Raw genomic sequence first — 23619 nt, 5'->3', positions numbered from 1 at the left:
ATTCAAATAACTAGGAGTGAACATCCTATAGGCAGAACCACTGACGCTTTACTGAAGTAGATATTAAATATATACTCAAAATTACCTAAAACATGCACATACATATATGCGCACTTATAATTTCCAATGGAAAATATGTGTTCACTATGAATGCTGTTATATACTATAGAAAAAGTTTCATTCAGTCTGTTCACTTAAAAAATCTGTACTATGGTATATATATACACACACTGAAGTCACTGTTTATCTATTTACTCTATATAGTTTCTTGTTAGTTCATCATTTTTTGGTGTCATGACTAAACACTGGCACACACCAAATTACATTACAAGAAGCTGCTATACATCAACATTTATTTTGTGGTTACTCACACAAAACCCAAAGAAAAGACATCAGTTGTAAGATTACCTGTTTTTCTGTATTTTGAAAAATAACATGTTTATGTGAACTGTATCAAATAAATTGACCACAATACTGATACAAGGTATTTAACCTTTGTTAAACACAAGTCAAATTACAGAGTTGAAAATATTTGAACGGTACACAATTACAGTAACAAGCATTAATGTAATTAATTACCTTCGCCCCACAGATGGCATCTGCCCTGCTGAGGCCTCTTTGACCAAGACACTGAATTTATATCATAGGCACTCTGACTTCTGACTTCTCTGTGGAGAATGCAATAAGTTATTGTGGTATAATCATTTTTCTTCCACATTCCCAGTGAGATGTGGTGCAGTTTAATGTTCTGACTCATTCTAAGGCTCATGTTGGGCAATTTCTTTGTACCAGGGGTTAGATTAGCCACGGAGATCCCTTGCAGCTTGGTGCTCAGACACGGTGAGTAAATCCCTCTGATTGAAGTGAACAGAACTGGGACAGAATGGCCGTCGTGCAGCTCACACACACTCAGACATATCTGTAACACAGCATCTACTCTTCATTAACCTTCACAGGGTGTTCAAGAGATAAGGGCTTGTGCATTGATTCTTTAGAATGATAAACTTTATATACAGAAATGTTGTTTATTTCTTACAGATTAATGTGAGCATTTAAGGCACCAGCAGACTTCCCATGGCATGGTTTCCTTAAAAGTAGGTCGTGTTTCAGTACTGTGATATGCGAATGTATCAGGGTGCTCGCATTATCTGACTGCGGTAGAGCACGAAGAGCCTCTTCTGCACCTGCAAGAGATCAATATCAGTGTAACTAAATATTTGAGTTCAGCTATAACTAAGGAGAAATTAGCATGAACATTTCTACCTTCTGCCTGTTGAACGTTTTGTCAAATTAGTATATTGGTATTTGCTCCACTTGTAAAGTTCATTGTGGAAGAATGTCTTGGTTGCAGATGCACTATTAAGGTCGGGTATGACTTGTGTTTTCTGCTTGGAAAACATTTTTGAATGGCTGAATTGTTGTATCCTATTATCTCATCCTTGAAGCTAATTATCCTGAGACATGAGGTAGCTGACTCACCAGGACAGCGAAACCACAATCAGCCATTTTATTCATGTTGCACTCTCCCCCACTTGTCAAAGTACTTGTTGTCTTAAAGCGTCTCAGAGCACCTGCGTCAACTACCCTGTGAATGGCTGAGATGAGACGAGCCCCATCACATTATTCATTATATTCATTAAAAGAATACTTTAATTCATAGTGTGTTCACAACGACTGCTAAACAGTTAGATACAAAACGTTGACGAGTTGTAAACTGGAGGCAGCATGAAATCTAACTGACCATGACATTAAACGAGGGCGATCTGATCCAGGAGCTGTCAAGACATGAGGAGATCAAAGACATGAACCAGGGCAACTGCATCATTAAAGTGATGTTTTGAAAATGTATTTGTAAGTAGATTTGGATGTGCTTGATCCTGCTCTGTCGGAGCCCAGCTCAGTGTTTGGGCTTCATGAAAGGAACGGTTCATTACTGAGTCCTGAACAAAGACATGGTCATACCATTCAGCGGGCTTTGTGCTTTTCCAGCTTTTCCTTTTCCTCAATACCTATTCTAGGAAAAAAAAAAGTCTATATACGCATGATTCATATAGTGAATGTGTCTATAAGGACCACAGAGCTGTTTGTTTTGCTGAAGGCCGTAGCAGCAGCAGCAGCCTGGTTAGATGCTTGTGATGTTCACTGACGTACGCTGGTGTCAATGGATGGTCGCAGAAACACAAGTAGAGATTGTCTGGAAGAAATCTAATTACCTCTCCTGTCAGAGCCCTCAGCAGCTTTTTGAATAGTTTTTCTCTGTTAAGGCTGAGGACAATGAGGAGAACCACTTTATATCATATAGGTTGTCAGAATCGTAGCATGTTTTGTTTTCATCGCATCAGAGGTCCAGGCCAAAGGTGATACCGTCCAGCCAGCGGGTTGCTCCAGCTGCTCCTCAGTACCAACCAAAACACTGTGTTAGTTGTTCTTACCGCTGCTGGTGCAGAGACAGAAAATACTGTGTGACACTGTCAAACTTTCCTCTGAGATAAAGCAGCTGATATCTTTTATGGAAAGGCTTTTCATTTCGTCACTACAATTCTACTTTTTCTACCTTTTTTAACTACTTTTCCAAAAAAAAAATGTTTTTGTTCTTGCCTTTATAGTTTCTCCACTACACTGTTTTATCATTTTATCCTTTTTGTTTGTTGGGCATTTTAACCTGGCTTTGTTTTGATATATAACATTTAGTCAAAAATGCTAAATATTGTAGAAGTTTGGAGCTTAGGAAATTTATCGATAATCAAAATTGGTGTTGTAAATTGCTGCCAAATACTTTTATTTTGATGGACTCATGAATTAATCAACTAAACATTTCCGCTCTCATTTCAATTATGATGCCATCAGAGTGTTTCAGTGACCGACCCTGTGTATTCCCATGGTCTCCTTAAGGATAATATAGGCTGTGGTTATTATTTCTAAATATGACTAACACTGCTAATATCCCTAAGCAGAGGTAACATGGGGCTGTGTATGTGTTGTGTTTTGTTGCCCGGGCAATGTATGGTATTGTGTTTGTGCATTAAAGCAGAAACAGTTGCCCTCTATGTGAAGGTGATAAGGAGCTTAAGCCAACAACCAGGTAAACATCATCGCTGATCTTAAGGGGGGTCCTGGAAACTTTATGAGCAATACACAGTGGCACATAGTAGGTGTGCAGGAGTGCACTCATTCCTCTGTCAACATGAATGTTGCCAGATGTGTTTCAGAACAGACAGGCGCCTATGTAATGAGCGGTGAATTACGTTTAGGGTTGATCTCTTTTTTGCATGCTGCACCATTTGGAAACATGGATGGATAACGAAATATTGACCTTGCCACTGCACTGCCTAACACAATATCTGAGAGCAGACCTGGGTTCAGCTCCCGGGAAGAGAAGAGGAACTTCCCTTCACTGCCTCCTCGGGTTGTGTAAAGCGTCTGTCCGTGTCACGGGTGACACCGGCCACGACCACCTGAGACAAGCGACATGTGCATCGGCCACATGTATCACTGCATAAGAGCTGTGTGGAGCTAAAAGTGATGGCTGACAGACGAAGACACTTCACCTGTCCGCCCTATATTTGTGAGGTGACTGAAGCTTAGACAACAGAGGCATTATCGGTCTAAAGTAATGAGGTCTGTAAGTTTCAGCGCTCCCTCATCTTGATTCTGCCGCTGAGGCCTTTTCCACTGATTGTCCTGATCTCATTAAAAGAAACATGCAGATTATTTCTGTTATGTGCACGAGAACCCAGAGGTGCTTACTGTGCAGAGGAATGGATTTTAAAAGGGGGAGGGGGGGATGTTAGCATCACTGTACAATGGTGGGCTGCACCTGATCCTCTTACACCCTTGACCTCTCCCTAATCTCAAGGTGTCAACAAACACGAAGCATTGACTACATGTGCCGACGTGGGTAGCTGTGGGTCCACAGGTCCAAACTCAACGTGTCCAACATCACACATTTTGGACATTTCAACTGTTAAATGCTTGCAAAAATCCACGATGGCAGTAGTTCCTCGTGTTATCTTCAGATCTTCTCAAATGCATGGAGGTCGTAAAAAGCTGATTATGGTTTTATTCTCTCGGTAAAATCAGACTTTGTGATTAATCTCACTGATGCTGTTTCAGGTCCGAGGGTGAAAAAAGGAAAAGATCTCCCCTCTTCCCCCCGATGACGTGGGCGGTGCTGCTCTTTCTCCATTTGTTGCTGTGGTTGAGATTATTGCCCCCTCCTGTTTCTCTCCGTGGTTAAATAGCCAGGCGCGCTGCTTCCCTCCTCCACACAGCGGGGCCTCTTCACACAAACCAGCTGCAAGAGCCACAGACAAAATCCAAGAAAAAGACTTCTGAACTCTAACATGTACTCAAACAAAATCGAAGGACCACGAAGAGGAAGATCCTTTGACTCCATGAACATTGGCTTTGAAGAAAAACTGCTGAACAATGAGGTAAGAATAAAGAAGTAAGGATTTATTACATTTGAAGCAGGCGTCCTCATGGTCAAGTTTGCTCTCATTTAACAGGTGTTGTATCCCCCAGTGATAAAACCACGAGTGTTAAACCAACAAGGTGAATAGATTGTTTTATTCCAGTGGTGATGGAGGAGCGGTCTTAAAGTATAAGCCTTTATACCTTGTCGTCAGCGTATATTAATTTAAGCCTTTCTGTTACACTGTAGTGTAATTCACGTCAAAGGAGTTAAGAGAGTTATTTCATCTCACGAGCGACATATTATTGTACATTATTCTATAATGTGCTGCGCATCCTCCACCGGTTATTTCCATAGCAGGAGATAAAAGATAAACCGATCGACCTGTCTGTGGCGTCTCCACTGAAGGCACCGGACAGGAGACAGGGGCCCCGGGGGTAATTATGATGAGCTACATTAATAAGCGTACACATTTTGAAAAATGGGTCGCATTAATAACTTATGCTATTTCGCAGTCTTTTTGTGAGTTATCTTTGCAGCAGTAAGCCCGAGATATTTTTGCAAGAGTTCATTTAAACAAGCGAAAAAACACCGAATAAGAATCGAATATGTCAATTATGGATCAAGTCTACGCAAAAAAATGTTTCGTGTGGCTGTAGCAGCCAATCCGATCGCGTCTGAGACCTTCAACTAAGCTTGTACACATCTAAACACATGTAGGTTAATATATTTGATGCTTTTTTTTTTTTACAAATGTTGGCCGAAAACTCAACTATACCTAAAAGTGAAGCATCAACCTCCTTCCTCCCACGAGGGAAGAAGATACATAAAAACGACAACAATAATCAACATAGGTTTAACTATGCTGCTCTATTTAACCGTGAGTCATCTCACATTAACCTTTGTAAATGTTTCAAAAATACAGGCTGCATTACGTTGATGACATCAAGACAGAGGAGGGAAACTATAATGTGATGGGGAATAGGTTTTGCGTAAAAGTGTGCCACTTGGCGGACCACGAAGCCGCGCGCCGCAGCGCTGCCTCATGTCCGGTGAGATCTCAACATGCAGCGGAGCTCACAATAGGCTGCCCCCCCCCCCCCCCCCCCCCCAAATGAGATTGCAGTAAGGCGATTCTTCGACACGGAGACAAGTTCATCTTCGTTAAACCGAGCCGCAGAGAGTTGACCCCGCGCAGCAGCGTCCCGTCCGATCCACTAATGCTCTCAGGGATTCTACCGACCAGGGTCCACGGACAACTGGCATGTCGCGCGGTTTACACGACGCTGCGAGGGCGAAGCACGGTAGGAGGTCCCCGAGCTGGGTTTGAGTGACGCGTGTGAGCGGCCACAAATCACCTGTATCCGCTCGACTGTGATTGATGCTGGATTGCTGGAAACATCCTGTAGTTGCGCATTGGCTGGACTACAAAACTGTTTGATGTCCCACAACTTAAAAGGAGGAGATTGCTGTGTCGGGGCTGTTGTCCCGTCGCGGACACGGCGCAGGATTAACCAGTGGCGTGAGAGCGCTGTCCAATGTGCTGAAATGGACAAGGTGCTCATCCACACTAATCCTCCGCCCTTTACCAGCGTCTCTTCTTCTGCCTGTGGGCTTGTGAAGGAAACGACAGGCGGACAGATATGTTGACTACTAGTTCTTTGTGACTCTTATGGGCTCTGACAAAAAGCACTTGTCAGGAGTGATCCATGTTTAATGAGATGATCATAGGTGGAAAGTGGTTGATAAGTGATATGAAGTGGTGTGTTCCTGTCATCACCTTCCCTGGGTCGAGCCTCAGTCAGGGGTGAAATGCATCGTGCGAGCTTGACTCAGGTTAGGGATATAGCTGTAGGACATGTGTCTTGGAGCGAGTTCATTTATGTAATTGTTAGGAAGAAACTACAGAATATAAAAAATAGACATAAAGTGCTTTTTTCTCACCACAGCTGATGTCAGTGTTACATTTCTGACAACAAAATGAATTTGTTTCTCTGTTTGCATCTGTTTTTTTTTTTTTTACCTCATGTTAAATTAAATAATCATACATGCATTTGGAAAAAGTAAGATATCTCCTCAAATGACCATCAGAAGAGAACCGCTGTTGGTTGTTGAAGGATGACGGTATGGTGCTATTACCGCACAAATTAACTAACTTCAACGGGTCTTTTGCTACAATTTATAGATAAACAAATCAACCTTCACAAAAATCGAAGAAAACACAGAGAAGAAGAACACCTCAGAGAAAGGGAGAACAACAATCATATTTTCCCTCAAGAATGAAGTGGGGGGACTTGTAAAGGCACTCAAACTATTCCAAGTAAGCACCAACTTATAACGTTCACACAATCTGTCTATTAGCATCTCTCCTTCCATTTTTATTTTGCAGTGCAATTTTCAGATGATAACAAAACGATTCCCATTGTTTCTTGCAGGAAAACCATGTCAACCTTGTACACATAGAGTCAAGAAAATCCAAAAGGCGCAACTCCGAGTTTGAGATATTTGTGGACTGCGACAGCAACCACGAGCAACTGAATGAAATCATCCAGCTGCTCCGGAAGCATGTGAACGTTGTGGACATGGAGCCTCCAGATAACTCCTGTCTACACGAGGAAGGTGGGAGAGCCACGAAAGAATGCAGACATACTGTGTCTGATTAAACCTGATTTACACTAACCATCTTTTGCTCTCCTTCACTTCTCAGATATGTACAATGTACCTTGGTTCCCAAAGAAAATTTCAGACTTGGACAAGTGTGCCAACCGCGTCTTGATGTACGGCTCCGAGCTGGATGCTGACCATCCCGTATGTAGACCCAAACACACCTGCAGGGATGACTTACAATGATACATTTAACATGAAGCGCACTCATATCCCTGTATGCTCCTCTCCATCAGGGTTTCAAGGACAACGTCTACCGGAAAAGGAGAAAGTACTTTGCAGATCTTGCCATGTCTTACAAACAGTACGTCTTCAACCGTTTAAATTGTTATTTTGGAAATTTGTTAAGATTAAATTTGATACTAAAATACTTTCTCATTCTAGTGGGGATCCCATTCCTCGTATTGAGTTCACGGAGGAGGAAGTGAAGACTTGGGGTGTTGTGTACAGGGAGCTCATCAAGTTGTATCCCACCCACGCGTGCCGTGAATACTTGAAGAACCTGCCGCTGCTGTCCAAGTACTGCGAATGTCGGGAGGACAACATCCCTCAGCTGGAAGACGTCTCGCGCTTCCTCAGGGGTAGGATTTAATGAAACCCCCCCCCCCCAAAAACATGATTCTTTTTGCTTCAAACACAAAATTGGAAATAAAAGGTTTTTGAATATGAGTTTTGTAAATGTGATTTCTCATGTGTGTTACAAACATCTCCTCAGAACGCACTGGATTTACCATCAGGCCTGTGGCAGGTTATCTGTCCCCACGAGACTTCCTTGCTGGTTTAGCCTTCCGTGTTTTCCACTGTACCCAGTATGTGCGGCACAGCACCGACCCCTTATACACCCCAGAGCCGTGAGTAACACAAAGCACTATTTCAAGAAAAGTTGTATAAATGTACGAGCAAGCCTATTGGACCTAATTTTCTGCGATCTTTTATTACCTAGGGACACGTGCCACGAGCTGCTGGGCCATGTCCCCCTGCTAGCTGAGCCCAGCTTTGCCCAGTTCTCTCAGGAGATTGGTCTCGCCTCACTCGGGGCCTCGGATGATTCGGTGCAAAAACTGGCCACAGTGAGTAACGCTCGTTCAGGCAAACTTGGTCAAATCCAATCAAATTGAGCGAATCCAGAATAACTGTGATAACTCTTTCTGTTTTTATCTACTCCTCTGTTATAGTGCTATTTCTTCACCGTGGAGTTTGGCCTATGCAAACAAGAAGGGCAGCTGCGAGCATATGGAGCTGGACTGCTGTCATCTATTAGTGAGCTTAAGGTAAATGGAGTATATTTGAACGAGGTGTCCAAACCACACAGTGGACATCTTAACACAGCCATACTTCTGAAATCCTCTCATCGTGCATCATGAAATAAACTGGTATACTTTAAATGTGTTTGTAGTACAAAGTGTGCCTGAAGGGCTGTTTAATACCTTTTTTAAACCCGACAAAACATGTTGACATAATCTGATCAAGCAGATAGAGTATATATATAATTTGCGATTTTCTAGTCATAAATCCATTTAAAATTTGTTGTCTTATGGAATATCTCAAGTGCATTTAATCACTTGAAACAGACGTGGGCTCATGTTTACATCTTCATGATGTTTCTCACTTACAGCATGCACTGTCTGGTAATGCAAGGATAATGCCTTTTGACCCCAAAGTCACGTCCAAACAAGAATGCATCATCACAACATTTCAAGATGTGTACTTCGTGTCAGACAGCTTCGAGGAGGCCAAAGTGAAGATGAGGTGAGCTTGGTTTGCTCGACAATTTCACACGAGTTATCGATAATGTTACACCTTGCATGCATGGATGGATGGAAACTTCCTACAAACTACATTGTTGTTTTGTGTTTGATTAAATAACTACTGCATATTATTATGATTGTTAATATGTTTATTTCAGGGAGTTTGCCAAGACTATCAAGCGTCCCTTCACAGTCCGATACAACCCATACACCCAGAGTGTGGATGTCCTCAAAGACACTCCCAGCATCAACAGGGTCGTGGAGGAGCTCCGACACGAGCTTGACATCGTGGGTGACGCCCTCATCCGGCTGAACAAGCAGCTGGGGGTCTGACTGGACACACGCCAGTGGCAGTCAACCACCTTACAGTCCGTCAGTGCTCGTCATGTCCCCCCCCCCCCCCCCCCAAGCACCACTGTAGAGATACTGGTTTTGTATTAGCACTTTGAGATTGCTTTTAGCAATGAGAAGTGCTCTATAAATGACATTTATTATTATTATTATTGTTATTATTGCCCTTTGTGAGAACAATGAATGTGCACTGCTTTTGGCTAAATGCTCTGTCGTCCCCCCACTGCATGGTTGTAAGGCAAATACAATTAACAGAGGCACGTTTATCCACTGTTTATCGGTACGTTACACAAACCCAAAGAGCTGCTTTACTGTTCTGCTTCAGTTGTGCTTGGCTGAACTGCCGTCTGTATTGCAAACCGTTAGCGTGTCTTCATGGTATGTTAGTATAATTTAAACGCTTCCCCAGCGGTTACAAACACAGATGTGGTTTCGTCCTGCTCTTGTTAACTCTGCTGTTGTATATGATCATGTGGATTTTTTTTCTAATTAATTGCATTCTTCTTCTTCTTCTTCTTCACATTTAATCTTCCTCACTTCAGTGATCTGTATAAAATGTACCTTGTTTGTATTCTTTTGGTGTATGTATCATGCTTGTTTCTGTGTGCCCTCGAGCGAAATTATAAAAGACACAACTGGTATTATAAGAACGTTTTCCTGATTGATTGTGATAGATTTGGCGCATGTACCCTGACCCATTTTATTTTACAGTGATGATTTTGAATACCTCCTCTTGAAGTGAATATACTTGTAGTACTCCTGAAATCAAAACCTTATTTTTCTACCATAAAGACATATAGAAATTATGAGTAGGCTATGTATCAAATTACTGAAAAATAAAAGAATAAACAGAAATGTTGACTGTGTCACAGCGGTCTGTCAGCTGTCGACTCACTCATGTGAGGCGTCCTCAAGGTGGTGATGCTGAGAAAGATGCTGATTGTGATCCCAGAGGTGCAGAATGACGACTGCAAAAATGCAGTCAAGGCTGGAGCATGTGTGAGATTGTACATGTACAAATAATACCGTATCGTACTTCTGTTCTTCCGTTTGTTAAAACGCCAAAAAAACAAACAAACAGCCAAACCTCAACGTGGTAAGCGCAGAAATGCTTTACGACAGTGTCGCAAATCACACTGGACCCACTCGTTCAGAGTTAGCTCCATGGAAACGAGACCGCAGCTGGAGTTCTGTTTACTCTCTTGGGTGAGTTCGTTTTCTTCACCGTTTAATAGTTGTGTTCCAGTTGTGTGTTAGTTAGTTAGTTAGTTAGTTAGTGTGTGGTCATGTAGTTCAATGGCTTCGAACACTCTCCCGACTAGCAGAGTGACACTCGTCTTGGCAGCGTGAACGTAGCACGTTTGCTAACATTAGCTTCACGGTCGGGCAACTTATCTCCGACGAAACAAGTGCAGCGGAAACAAACAAACAAACAAACGACCGCGAAGAGTCGCGCGCCGTGACGTCGTGTCTGTGTCCCGGAGCAGTTAGTGATACGTGTGGTGTCTGTCAGGGAGCCAACAGCTACGGCCAGCTGGGACAGGGACATGCGGAGGACCGCTGCGAGCCCCGGCTCTCTGACGCCGCCGCCGCGGAGCTGCAGAGCGACGCGGTCCGGACCGTGGCTGGCGGCGGGGGTCACTCTGTGCTCGTCACCGGTAGGTTGCGTCTCTGTTTCCTAAGCGGAACTTTCCATTTTTGAATTCAAGCTTTTTTCCCTCCCGCCTGGTGACACATCTGTCAAGTCATGTCATGAGTCTGATCAAGCCTTTGCATGTTATACCTCCCTCCTCCTCATTAGATGAGTTCAGTATCCTGCCTCTCTTTAATGAATACTCTTATAATCAGACTTGATAATTCAGTTACTAGCTTATTTGCGGATTTAAATTGATACCAATTACAATCAACAAATACAATGTATTATTGTAGCCATACTTAGTATTGATGCCCAGGTGGAAATTCACAAGCTACCCAGCAGTATGTAAAGTAATTCAAACATTCAAACCACTGCAACATTAAAGTGATAAAGTACATTCAATAAGTACAATCCACTGATATACATGAGGCTGAGATGAACCATTCTGGTTCAGAACCATGTGTTTTTACTTGTGTAAAATATTGAATGCAGAATTAATATATTTGATTTCTTAAGCATTGTATTGCAACTTTCACGCAAGTAAAATACTTAAAGTACTTCTTCCCCCACTGGATAGTAAGTTGTTCTGTTTTTTTTGCCAAACATGTAGCCAGTTCACATGAGATTATAACACCCCACTGCATGTCAAACATTTAGATTTACAGTTCTAGGAAATACATAAAATTACAGATGTCTGTGTACATAATGTGAAATTCCAATTAATGTTGACCATACAATTTTTATATCCTGACAAAGAATTTTTTCCCCCCTCAAATCAGGAGTGATTTTTAATGCAACTGGAAAAGAACAGTAGTTTGTTTAAATGTCAGTTTTTTCCTCATCTTCCAGCTTTCTTCAAGTGACTTTCATATGTGGATAGCTTCTTTTGTTTGTTTAAAATGTGTATTTTTGTTTTTGTGTTAAACATTTGCATGGTTTTCAAATGTTTGTGTTGTGTGTTTTAATTATTTTTTGACAGAGAAAGGACAGGTGTTTGTGTGCGGACAGAATCACAGAGGTCAGCTGGCACTTGGCTCAAACGTGGACATCTCAACGTTTCATCTCTGCCTCAGCCTCGATCAAACGGTCACACATGTTGCCTGTGGTTGGGATTTTACTCTTTTTCTCACTGGTGAGCGCCATTTCAGACCAGAGAGTCATACTGTATATTATGCTGCGTTCCATTATAACTCTGAGCTCGGAAGTCGTGGTGGTGAAGTTCCTCCATCCTTCCGAGTCAAAATTCCGACTCCTGGGGGACGTTCCAGTTGCAATTTCCGACTCGGCTCTGTGGTATAATGGAAAGCAGCATTAGATAGCAGTAGTAGGACCAGACCCACAGACCTATGCCATGTCGATGTCAATGCCCAGTTTGTAATTACAACTGGAGAAACTCCAATTTTTTGTCATATTAAAGTTGAAGTTTCTGAAAAAATCCAAAAATATGAACACGTCACATTGAGTCCACCATTAAAGCCAATTATGGGAATGTTGGAGGAAGCCTGGAGCCACCTCCCACCCATAGAAGAGTTGAATATTTGGATGTGTTTTACTCATAGAGATACTTCTTTTATATCATACTTACAGATGGTGGTCAGGTTCTGGCATGTGGCTCCAATGCATTTGGACAACTGGGTGTTGGACCGTCAGTCACTCACTCTGCAGATTTACTGGTTGTTAAGGTGAGCACAGAACAGGTGTGTCTCGGAAGCCTCTGTGATGCTTGTCATACATTACAAATGCAAACCAACTTCACGTCGTGATCGGTTTGATAGCAAATGTCATCGTCCTGTTTGTGTTAAGTGTCTGAAGGATCCAGTGGTGAGTGTAGCAGCAGGTCTCAGACACTCACTCGCTGTCACTGGTAAGCACTGTGAACCGTCCTCAGTATGTTTTCACTGGGCAGTCAATCCACAAATCCTAATTTTCTGTTTTTGCCTTCAGACTTGGGCTGTGTGTATCAGTGGGGAACTGGCCTTTTCAACCATGCTAAGAGAGCGACCAGTCCGCACCCTGTCCCATCACACTTCTGCTCTAAGGTGCCCTGTCTGGTACCAGGTAAAGAAGCAGAAATACAGAAAACTGTTTTTAGGCTTTAGGTGATTTACAGTTCCACCTATGATTTATAAATGTGACTATGTTGCAGGTCTGGATCAGAAAATATCACACCTGGTAGCGGCAGGCTCAGCGCACTGTGTTTGCCTTACAGGTATGACATAAATGTTAGCTCTATTGGTGTGTATGTGATATATTTGGTTTATTTTGTACACACATGAGACACTTTGTTAGATTTCTCAGGTTGAGTTTGTGGGCTCTAAATTTTGCCACGAGCAAAAATACAACAACCCGGGGATCACTTATGTATTTCTGGTTTTGATACTGATGCTAATTTTGCAATGCCATTTTAGATTTCATCATTCTAGCAGGTAATTTGCCCCAGAAACAACAGGAATCAACTGTCAATCAAACAGTTAGCAAGGCTGGGAGGTCCATGCTTAGAAAAAAAGATTTATATGAAGTTTATGAAGTCATCTAATTTCACACAGGAAGGACCAGAAGACACAAGATATATCATTTAAAAGCAGATATGTTGTCCTCAGGGAGCATTTATACTCTCAGGTTGTACAAGTTGTCTTCCACTTAAATGTCATACATCATTGTGGCAGGGATCCCTGCTATCTTGTAATTAGTTAACCACTCACTTGCTGCTGTGCCTTTGTGCTGCTGCCTCTTCTGGACGACTATTAATCCTGCGTCTGTCTTGTGTGCAGGAGACGGTGATTTGTTTCTGTGGGGCAGCAACAAGCACGGTCAGCTTACTGCCACAAAGCCCTTCCTGTCCACTCCAGCTCCTCTGAAGCGCTCACTACTGGCCGGAGAGAAAGTAATTAATGTGTGGAGCGGCTGGACACACGTTGTTGCGCAAACAGGTGAAACGTAGTCACTATGCGATTTACATATATACGCCACTCGGCAGTTATATCATGGGTTAAATGACAGTTGCCACATCTGAATTAGGCCTTAATTCATTTCAGAGAGTGGAAAAGTGTTCTCATGGGGCAGAGGAGATTATGGGCAGCTGGGCCGACCGGCATCAACCAGTCAGAACCCAGAGCAGCAATCAGCTGGTCCTTTAACGGGAGGTGACAACCAGGAAGTTTGCCTCCCTGCAGAGATTGAAGTCCTCCGGGGAGCATCACAGGTATGGCATCTCAGTGTTTGGCACTTCTGCAGACTGAATGGTCCTGAAGACAAACATTTACATCTAGATGTATTACCTCTGCTAAAGAGGTGATTGGTTCTGCCTTGGCAGAGGTCTGTGCTCTCTGAGTGCTCTTGTTGTTGATGATATGCTCTTCATACTCTTTTATTGTGGTTGTCGACCTCAAGTTTTCAAAAAAAAAAGTATATGTCAATCCAGCAGGGGGCAGCAGACGACCACAAATAAATCAGTTAGCTGAAGATTATTTATTTAGTATTAGGTGAAACCCAGTGCCACTAAAGGTTCTTAATGATTGGTCTCATAATATCTGTCCAGTCAAGAGCACACACACACACGTGCGCTTTTATGTTCCACTTTTACATTTAGTGATGGAGAGGTCTTGTCTCCCATAAGGGCAATTGTGTGCGAGGATCATGGGATTGAAGCAGTTAACCTGTAGCCTGAATGGCAGCTATATGGCCGGAGATTGTTGCCAGTTAAGTGTATGTCAGGGACGGACAAGGGCAAGCTCCGGGTCATTCTTCCTTTAAGCGTAGATCATTGCAGCAGCACTGGCGTATGTCAAGCTGTAGTCCCGTTGTGTGTGTGTGTGTGTGTGTGTGTGTAAAGCTGAATGCAAGATGGATTAGCTGAGTGGACTATGAATCTCTCAGCCTATTCTGCCATGTTGGTCCTCGTGTAACTGTACACGCACAGAGTCAATATTTGGTCAACTGTCATATCTTTATGAGGCCTATGAACATTACTGAGGTAACAAATTACAATCTGTCAGTGCTTCAGGAATCAATGGGTGTGCAGTTCTATTCATGGCTTGCCCCAGCTGTATGCTTTTTCAAAAACCTGGCTTCATCAATGCAGTTGAACTCTATTCTGTGTTACCAAAGATGCGATAAGCATTTAACTCCCCTCAATTCCTGTAGCAGTTATGACATGAAGGGGAAATACTACAGGGAAAAAAACACTAAATTGTAAAAGGATTTGATCAACAAAGGCAGCCATCCTGAAACAGACCAAATCTCCTCTGGGCAGCCCAGCAATGGGTTTAAGCTTTTATGAATGAGCTGGCATTTATATTACATTTGTCTGCTCTGCTTTCTGATGATGCATTTCGGAGTGAGTGATTTTTTTATTCTGAAATGAAATCACCCCTAATGTCGTCTGTGTTGTGTCCACTCATGTTACATAGAGTTTTGAATAAAAATAGCATGACTCCATTATGTGATTTTATTTCATTTCTTAAAGCAAGTTTGATTTCAAAGTATTTTAAAATCCATGTTGGCATAACAGTACTTGGATATTGCATTCTTTAAAACAATTTCATCTCTTTTTTTTCTTTTTCTCTGCAGATTGCATGTGGATCGGAACATAACCTGGCCATTGTCGGTGAGTGTGTTCTCTCAAAAATGTCCTTACACTTTATCAGCTTTTACATTTCAATTAGCTCAAGTAGTGCTTCACTTCTGATTTTACTTTTAGTGTGTTTCTGTCTAAAAATGCTTGCATCTGCCAGTATGTTTGCCAATATAATATAACACAGGAAAACAAGCAAAAACAACTGACAATATTACACAACTCTACTGGAAAGGTTCATCAGGGAAATTAAGCAGAAACGGTTTAAAGGTATTTGTTCAGTATGTGCAAGTGGCTGAAACAAGAGATGTAATTCCTGACTTGATGTGACTCCTACTCCTACTCGTGCTCCCACTACATGAAAAGAATACTGAACACACACACACACACACACACACACTGGTGAGGCTTAACTATTTCAAGTAATCCTCCTCTCTGTTGCAAATAATTAGTAATAGAACTGTATAAAACATCCCTCTGGTAATGCTGCAGAGGATTTCTGAGGTCAGCTCATTGCTCTGTGGCTTTTACATCCGGAAGCATGGATTCATCACTGACGAGAGCAATTACCCAAACAGGCCTGAACAGCAGCTGAATTAAACACACACACACACACACACACACACACACACACACACACACACACACACACACACACACACACACACACACACACACACACACACACACTCTTTATCTACATAAGAACAAAACTCAGACACTGTAGTCACTGTACACACTGTATACTAAACATACATGTGAGTTCTTCATCATATTTACAAAGTGTGCTTTTAGTATCTTCCGGCTTGCCAAAAGTCATCAGCTTTCCCATAGTCATCAACTAGCCCTAAAAAAACTATTTGGGAAGTAAAATCTTTTGCATAAAAATTTAAAACACTGACCCAGTTTTTTATTTAGCTTCAGCATGAATATAAATACTGCAGGTGAACATTGAAACAGAAGCAAAGGGTTCCATTAGACAGGAAACACGAGCAAATAGCCATCCGCTTTTAATGTTCTGACCAATTTAAACAGTTGACTGGATGTGCCATTATAATTAGGAAAGTGTTCATGTCGACTGTCCGTCATAATGACAGTTCTCACAAAGCGCTGCTTTGTGCTTTCAGAAGGTCAGTTATGTGATCAGAAAGCAGAACCAGTAAAGGGAGACTGGAAAGGATGTGAACCTCCTGCACCTCGCTCCTCTGCTGTGCGCTCCCCCTTTTTCCTCCTCCTGTCTCGAGCGTGGTGGCAGGAGCTATGAAATGGCAAAACAGGTTTGGAAGCAGAGACCTGAGTGCTGCTATTTCTGGTGCTGATGTAGGTCAGGCAGAAGGGAACGGAGAGCATTGCATGCTGCTCATGATATCTGTTGCCTGTTCAGCCCTCGCCCATTTGCACCTGAGGAAGTGCTTCTCATGTGTGAAATTCATCATCGCTGGTCAGAGGTGGGAGATAGACCAAAGATGCTGCGGGCGAGGCTCGTCCAATCTGAGGAAAGCCTTTTGTTAAACAATTTGAACTTCACATCGATGTAGAAGAGCAAACACCTTAGATGCTGTTTTAATGTGTAGCTGAAGTATCATGTAAGTAAACAAAGCACTTCCAGCAGATTGTGTCAGTGGTGTTGTTAATTAGTGTGAAAAAGTAAACCGTCAAATGTAAAACTGGAGCCAGATTTGTTTACAAGGAAATGGATTTTTGGTTTGAGTGTCTTGGTTTTTTTATCTTTTTGTTGTGCAGGATATTGAGCAGGCACTTTGTTGCCATGGAAACACTGATGTGCTGTACTCCAGTCAGCGAGTTCATGAATTGAACACAGCACCAAAATGTGACTTTTTTCCCCCAATGAACAAAAGGTTTCAGCATATTAAGTTCCCTAATAGATGAGAAACACAGTGTTTACTGAGTAACATTGATCAAAGATGGAGACGACGCAGCGCAGCCCTGTTATAAAATACATGCCATTTCTTAAAGACGGAGCTGTGTGTGTTTGTAATGCATATGCCATTTCTGGCAGACTGTCACACTGACATAAGCTGCTGGCATGATATCTATTAACTGAAGAAAACGTGTGTCTTTTGGCAAAATCCAAATCTTCGATGCTCCCAATATTCAGAGGAAGCTAAAAATGCAGAAAGACAAAGAGACTCTTGATGAAATAAATGACAAAATGGCATGAAAGACGACACACAAGAGCAGGATGGGGAAAGCTTGAAGATGTGTTACCCTTGAGAAAGCAAGCTCGCTTCTGTTGCCATGGCAATGGAGCCTATTAGGTAACTATGTTGCCATGGCACGTGTCTCCTCGGCGATGCAGACCTGACCACACCCACCAACAAGCTCACCAGCTGTGAAGAGCAGGGAGGCTTCATTACTGGTCGAGTGTCAACGTTAGGAACAGAGACGTGTGTGTGTGTGTGTGTGTGTGTGTGTGTGTGTGTGTGTGTGTGTGTGTGTGTGTGTGTGTGTGTGTGTGTGTGTGTGTGTGTGTGTGTGTGTGTGTGTGTGTGTGTGTGTGTGTGTGTGTGTGTGTGTGTGTGTGTGTGTGGGGGTCTAGGTCTTACTCATCTTGTGGGACATGAGCCTGTCTAAACAGGCACATTATGGACACTTCTTCCTTAATGAACAAAACGCAAGTCCTCATAACGTAAATCATAAGATTTTAAGGTGCGGTATATGTTAATGTCAGAGTGAAGGTTAGGGTAAAGGTTAGGGGTTGGGATTCCAGGGTCTGCAGGAAATTAATGTAAGTGAGTGTATTGGCCTCTAAAGTCTCGAGTCACTATTCTGTGTGTTGGAGAGAGAGATAGAATTTTGTGCTTTCTGTTTTTCATTCTTTGCACACAATTTTTTTCTTTCTTCCGGCTGCAAATTTTTGCCTGCATGGTACAGTGCTGCGTCCACATCTCTCTCCTGTCAGTGCCGCTGATCCATGACCCCTCTCCCTTCCAGGGGGGTGTCTCCTGTCCTGGGGCTGGAACGAACATGGAATGTGCGGAGACGGTACACAGACGGACATTTGTCAGCCTCAACTCATATCTGGCCTCAGACCTCTTGTCATTGGCTGTGGAGCTGGACACTCAATGGCGGTGTGCGCTGCGACGACTGGCTCAAGATAAAACTCTGCACCGTCTCCAACTGGGAGGTTGGTTCAGCACGATACAAATCAGAAATGAGAGGAACAGTGACTTTGTGAATTAATACATTTCTGACTGATTTAGTGACTTTAACCTCCTGAAAGGTTTTGGAAAAGGTCAGACTTTGAAATTCAGTTTAAAGTAAATAAACTTTCCTGTGGTTGGACACGGGCTGAAGTATGTTCCATGTGGACAGAGGCCATCATTCCTCTGAAGAGCCTGTCACTTTGATTGACATGACTGGGAGGACTTTGCAGGACGTGGGCGTGCCCATGGCTCCTGGTCCTCCTGCTATGTCTTCCTGAATGACGCCGTTATGGATCGTGTGAAGAATGGGCTAGACTGGTGTATAAAGCTATAGCTCCATCTTCCCATGTCAGTGGTTTTATTGCCGTCATCTCCAGGTTCATGAGGCAGTCAACCTCTGCACTTCATCGTGAATATCGCATGATTTACCACTCTCACACAGGACAGTAGGCATTTTTTTCTTTCCTCGCTGTCCATCTTTCATTTATATCCTTGATATTCTCTCATTCTATGTTTGTCTTATTTTCACAGCTTTCTTACTGCATACTTTTTTCATTCTTCTTGGGAGAAACATGTCCTCTGCATTTAACCCAACTTACATATTTATAAGCTGTGGGTGACCGCAGTGCAGCAACCGCAGATCAGCTGCAGGTCTTAAGCCAGGGCCTTAGTCAAGGGCGTTGGCAGGACTCATTCTGGCTCAGGGATGATCTGTTTGTATTAAGCTTACTTTTTAATCTTAAAGGTTTCATCTGAGTATTATCATTTATGCAAATTAAAGTAAAGTTATGCATAAATGAAAGTTACATTAATGTACTTTAACCTGGATTAGTTTGAAAATAAATAAATCAACACTCACTGAAAATGATCATTTCTGTGTTTTTTTATTTATCACTATTTATTGTACAAGCCCGAACTGTATTGGTTAAAAAAAGACACACAAAAAAAAATCCAAACCAATCATAACGATCACCCCAACACCTTATCGAGATAACTAACCACAAAATGCACGGTGTTCAAAACACATACTCTTTAGTCTGACTGAAGGGCACACAGTGGTTGCCTCTTAGTTGCATTATTTTAGATTCCATTAATGACAACAGCTGCTGTTTGTTTTTTCTTCATTATTTTTTTTATTCTGTTGAACAGTGATCAGCGCACTGTCCCCCCCATTTCTGCTCAGCTCTATTGGCAGATCCAGATCTGTTGTACCTGATAGCACACAGATCTCAGCAAATTGTTGGCAGTGTTTTTGCAGTTGTTTGGTAAAAAGTTGGTCCCTTTTCACTTTCAACTTTTCCACACAGACAAAGGATCTGTACTTTGTACCCAATGTTTTTTTTGTTTTGTTTTTAATTAGATATGTGCACTGCTTGCCTTTAGAAACTGATCCATACAGAGCCCCTTTTTATTCTGTGTCCTTTCTTGAGTACTGACCTGATGTTTGGTTTTGATGGCTAATGATGGTTTTGCTTAAAATAAAATGTACATTAGTTGACCCTGAAGCTACTCCAGAATGGTAAGAAGAATTTGCATCAGAGGCACTTGTCCAGTGTGAGGCATATGATGTTTTGTAACTGGTTATATACTAATACACCAATTCGTATGTTTCCAGAAAAAGAAAAAAAATCCAATTCTACATGATTGACAATTAGAATGTAATACAGAATAATAATATTATTAAGGTATGACCTTTTTTTTCATTTTCATTTCTTTGTGTGGATGTTATCTCTTTGATGACTGAAAACATATCAAAGGAATGTTAAAAAAGTTCACTGGTGCAAACAGTGCAAAAAGTCTACAAAGATGTGACCATGACAGTGCAAAGTTAATGATTTGCTTTTCAACTATTGAGTCTGGCTGACATGACAAGTGACAGGTTTTTGCAGGGAGGTTTCGAGTGGGGGAGAACCGGAGCAACATTTTTTTTTCTTTCAACAGAAGAAGCACACGAATATTGGATGATCACGCAAAAACATTGGTACACACCACAAATTCAGCACACACAAAAAGCGTATTTACAGCACTGACACACACCAATAGGCACACAAATTACAACACAGTAACCAGTCACAGATACTGAGCTATATAAGGCTTGACAACAAAACTTCCTCAGTGCTACATCTATGCTGAGTTTGTGATGTACAGGTTGTCACTGTCACACCCATTTAAAAATACTAAGTAATACACACAACAATGCTACAGCACTATCAGGTGGGTGATGGGCCGTTATGGGTCATACACATAGTGGTTGGTACACCATGGTTCATAACACAAACTGACTCTGTTGGTTGTCTGCTCCGGTGCTGTCGCTGGGTCTCTATAAACATATAAAAAAACAATAACAAAAATAAATTATTACACAAATTATGTTAAGCGGTGGACATGATGGCGATGATGGAGAGGTCTGAGGTGTAGGTACAGGCGTGAGAAATGACACTAGCTTGGAGAGTAAAGAAAATGTGCTCCGTTAGTTCCTCATGGTAGACGACAGGTTTACCATGTGTTTTCCCATGCTTAGCCAAGGCATCAGACAGAGGTGTACCGTCTGTGTGCAGAGGTTGAACAGTTGAGTCGGTTAAGAAACATGCCCAATCATGCTGCGCTTTACAGGTTAATGTACAGTAGTTCAGTCATTGTCATGCGTTTGTATACTTTGCGTCATGCTCTCACAGTCACCTCGTTGTTTTTTTTTTGAATGCTCTCTTTGACCCCAAACACTGGTAGACACGGTCTACGATCAAACAGCAGTTTAAAGCACTAGCCACGAGCTAGTGGGAAAGGGAAAGTCGTATGTATGCATGTGCAGCTGAAGAAAAACGGAGTCTAAACACTCGTTGTGTACAAAATTTATTTCATGCAAGGACTTGTATTCACATATTTTATTTGAATAATTTTCTGTTGCATAAATGTAAAATACATGCATTTACCTTTCCCCAAGCAGACCCACATCCCAAACTGTGTTGTTGTTATTTTTTCCCCCACTTTATTTGCATGAGCATATAATTCACCTGCATCTCTTCACAGCAAATCTTCACAAGTTTTCTTAAAAATAAATAACGTCCATCAATTACCACAAGAGACAAGACTCAAAAAGTAAAACTCTGCTCATTCAGAATAAGAGCAAACCTTAGATGAGATGCTATACTTCTTCTTCTACTCTTCTTCTAGAAATTATCTTTTTTTTATTTTGATTGGTCAACATGATTTTTTTTTTAAAGTGCCCTGAAAAATTTGTGCATAAGCATTGGGACAGTATCAATACAAGTAACAGTGAAAGTATTGATATTTTAAATCAACAGGCATACATACTGCAGGTGTCATCATGACGTATATTTTGGCTCCGTTGAGTTGCCTGGTCCCCTTTTAATAATATTTTGTGCTTTATAATACAAAATTTTTCTGAAGGTGGGGACTATAAAGTGAGTATTTTCAGGTGTTTTTTGCTTGGAGTTAGGTTTTACACTAAGGTTAAGTCCTACTATGGATTGTATGGAGTAACAATAATAACCAAGAGGTCATATTGACTGTGATTAAGGGTTCGAGGGTGGTGCAAAAAGTACAAGGTGCACCTTTGTGAAATAAAGCTTTGGTTAAACTGTTATGAGCATGGTATAAAGTGTGTTGATGCTACACCGGTAGCACTTACGTAATATTATGTCAACTCATTTTTACTTTGCCTCACCAGTTCAGAAGGCACCGTTGTAATAATTCATGAGTCTTGTCTTAATTTTAGCATCGTCTTTGAAGTTGCTGCAGTCTACCAACACTTTAAAAACTTGTGACTACCAGTAAATATATATGTATAAAAACCAGTTATGCTCATAACAGCATTGGTTGGCTTTATGACAGATTGTTCAAGTTAAATCACGCTGTTTAACTTGGATGCCCCAGTCAAATAAATAGAATTGACGAAATACGAATTTAGGGAAAGGCAAAGAATGGCAGCTACATAAAATCTCTGTTGTGACTGAGTCTCTTGTAAAGCTGTCTTAAAATGCATAAACAAAAGACAAAGGTTTAGAAGCTTTTCAAAGAAAAATTATTTTTTTCTTACAGGTACTACGATACAGTTAGCTTTTTGTTGAACATAATTTCTCATGCAGTTCATGCAAATAAACCAACAGTTTTAGTTTCTGTTGGCATTGGATTAATCCATCACTAGTATCATAGGAATTGTCATCATCTCCATATTGCATTGGACATCATGAGCATCATGTTGAATTTTTTTTTCTTTTAATTGGCCACTTGGATAACACTACGAGTTGTCTGGATTGCACTCTCAGAATGGTAACGTCTCTACTTTGCAACTTACAAAGCACTTTAGAGGAGTTCCCTTAACAGCTGGCAATGGTACCCTTTGGATGCGTTTAAAAAAACCACGTGTTTTCAATGTCCAGCATATCAGGCTATTAGCAGGGATTACATCTTATGAAAAGTTGTTTCACAAAATTGTAAAAAGCAGATGAGATCAAAGTTATTGGCAGAAGAGTATGTGAGATCAAAAGCAACAGAGCAACAGGCAATGATGTAAACACAGGGAAAGAGTGGGGTTAGCCTGTGGTAGAAGTAGAACGGTGCGTTGTCTGCGACTGAGGTGACCCATGCAGAGTGGCATGTGCCAATGTTTTTTCTAGTCTAGGTTATGATGAAACACCCAAGGAGAACACTTGGGAGTATTAGCACAGTTAAGATACAGTTTTTCAAAAAAATAAAACAAATTAAAAATGAAACAAAACAAAAAAATAAAGCAGGAGCAAAAGGCAAGTGTAAATCAAAATTTGACAGGAAAGAATAAGAAGAAGAAGAAGGAGGAGTGTTGGACTGGCCTTCCAATGGCATTGTGTCTGCTACTCAACCATGCTACATAATGGATGGGATGGGAGAATGTGAGTGCTGCATTAGACAGGGTGGGCTGCAGGGCAGGGCGGACACTGAGGACACTCCAGAGGCATCCCCGCTCATGCCAGACATGCTGTTAAGGCTCCAAGGCTTTTCATAACCTTCAGTTGAAAGACAGAGAACGTTCTGAGTACACTGCAGCACTGAATCCATGACAAGTGTCA

The 23619-nt window shown here is 41.7% G+C and overlaps 3 protein-coding genes across 14 annotated transcripts in view; 2 read left to right on the top strand and 1 right to left on the bottom strand.

Moving 5' to 3' along the window:
* Nucleotides 1–3818: 3818 nt before the first annotated feature.
* Nucleotides 3819–10043, top strand: tph1a (tryptophan hydroxylase 1 (tryptophan 5-monooxygenase) a). 2 transcript variants are annotated; one of them, XM_035642410.2, is made up of 11 exons: nucleotides 3819–4433; nucleotides 6600–6734; nucleotides 6850–7033; nucleotides 7122–7222; nucleotides 7315–7382; nucleotides 7463–7659; nucleotides 7794–7929; nucleotides 8022–8148; nucleotides 8254–8349; nucleotides 8694–8827; nucleotides 8985–10043. In XM_035642410.2, the coding sequence occupies exons 1-11, from the start codon at nucleotides 4344–4346 to the stop codon at nucleotides 9157–9159; spliced, it is 1443 nt and encodes a 480-aa protein (XP_035498303.1). In that variant the 5' UTR covers nucleotides 3819–4343; the 3' UTR covers nucleotides 9160–10043. The 2 variants fall into 2 exon arrangements, with proteins under 2 accessions (XP_035498303.1, XP_035498304.1); XM_035642411.2 differs by lacking the exon at nucleotides 3819–4433 and adding an exon at nucleotides 5553–5718.
* A 195-nt stretch (nucleotides 10044–10238) lies between these two features.
* sergef (secretion regulating guanine nucleotide exchange factor) overlaps nucleotides 10239–23619 on the top strand; it is a 15100-nt gene continuing 1719 nt past the window's right edge. The window contains exons 1-11 of one of the 6 annotated variants that reach the window (XM_035642415.1): nucleotides 10239–10383; nucleotides 10691–10835; nucleotides 11793–11945; nucleotides 12401–12495; nucleotides 12617–12677; nucleotides 12758–12871; nucleotides 12960–13022; nucleotides 13585–13743; nucleotides 13849–14015; nucleotides 15383–15419; nucleotides 18342–19418. In XM_035642415.1, the coding sequence (XP_035498308.1) occupies nucleotides 10342–10383; nucleotides 10691–10835; nucleotides 11793–11945; nucleotides 12401–12495; nucleotides 12617–12677; nucleotides 12758–12871; nucleotides 12960–13022; nucleotides 13585–13743; nucleotides 13849–14015; nucleotides 15383–15419; nucleotides 18342–18508 (1203 nt within the window). In that variant the 5' untranslated portion in view covers nucleotides 10239–10341 and the 3' untranslated portion in view covers nucleotides 18509–19418. The other 5 variants (XM_035642414.1, XM_035642418.1, XM_035642416.2 and 2 more) reach the window with 5 other exon arrangements.
* The window catches only part of kcnc1b (potassium voltage-gated channel, Shaw-related subfamily, member 1b), a 13589-nt gene continuing 9388 nt past the window's right edge, over nucleotides 19419–23619 (bottom strand). For 4 of the 6 annotated variants that reach the window (XM_035642391.2, XM_035642389.2, XM_035642392.2 and 1 more), the window contains one exon: nucleotides 21388–23556. In XM_035642391.2, coding sequence (XP_035498284.1) covers nucleotides 23417–23556 — 140 coding nt within the window. In that variant the 3' untranslated portion in view covers nucleotides 21388–23416. Of the gene's footprint in view, nucleotides 20874–21387; nucleotides 23557–23619 lie in introns of those variants that run through there. The other 2 variants (XM_035642393.2, XM_035642394.2) reach the window with 1 other exon arrangement.

This window comes from Scophthalmus maximus, chromosome 7 (genome assembly GCF_022379125.1).
Source record: "Scophthalmus maximus strain ysfricsl-2021 chromosome 7, ASM2237912v1, whole genome shotgun sequence".
Lineage (NCBI taxonomy): Eukaryota > Metazoa > Chordata > Actinopteri > Pleuronectiformes > Scophthalmidae > Scophthalmus > Scophthalmus maximus.
The sequence above is the reverse complement of the archived record's forward strand: the minus strand, read 5'-3'. Positions and strand labels throughout refer to the sequence as shown.

What these genes read in the sequence shown, in the direction of transcription:
- tph1a (XM_035642410.2), top strand. Translation starts at nt 4,344, where the DNA reads ATGTACTCAAACAAAATCGAAGGACCACGAAGAGGAAGATCCTTTGAC. An exon ending in CGTCTCGCGCTTCCTCAGGG is followed by an intron (nt 7,660 to 7,793) that starts GTAGGATTTAAT and finishes ACATCTCCTCAG; the next exon opens with AACGCACTGGATTTACCATC. An exon ending in CCCTTATACACCCCAGAGCC is followed by an intron (nt 7,930 to 8,021) that starts GTGAGTAACACA and finishes TTTATTACCTAG; the next exon opens with GGACACGTGCCACGAGCTGC.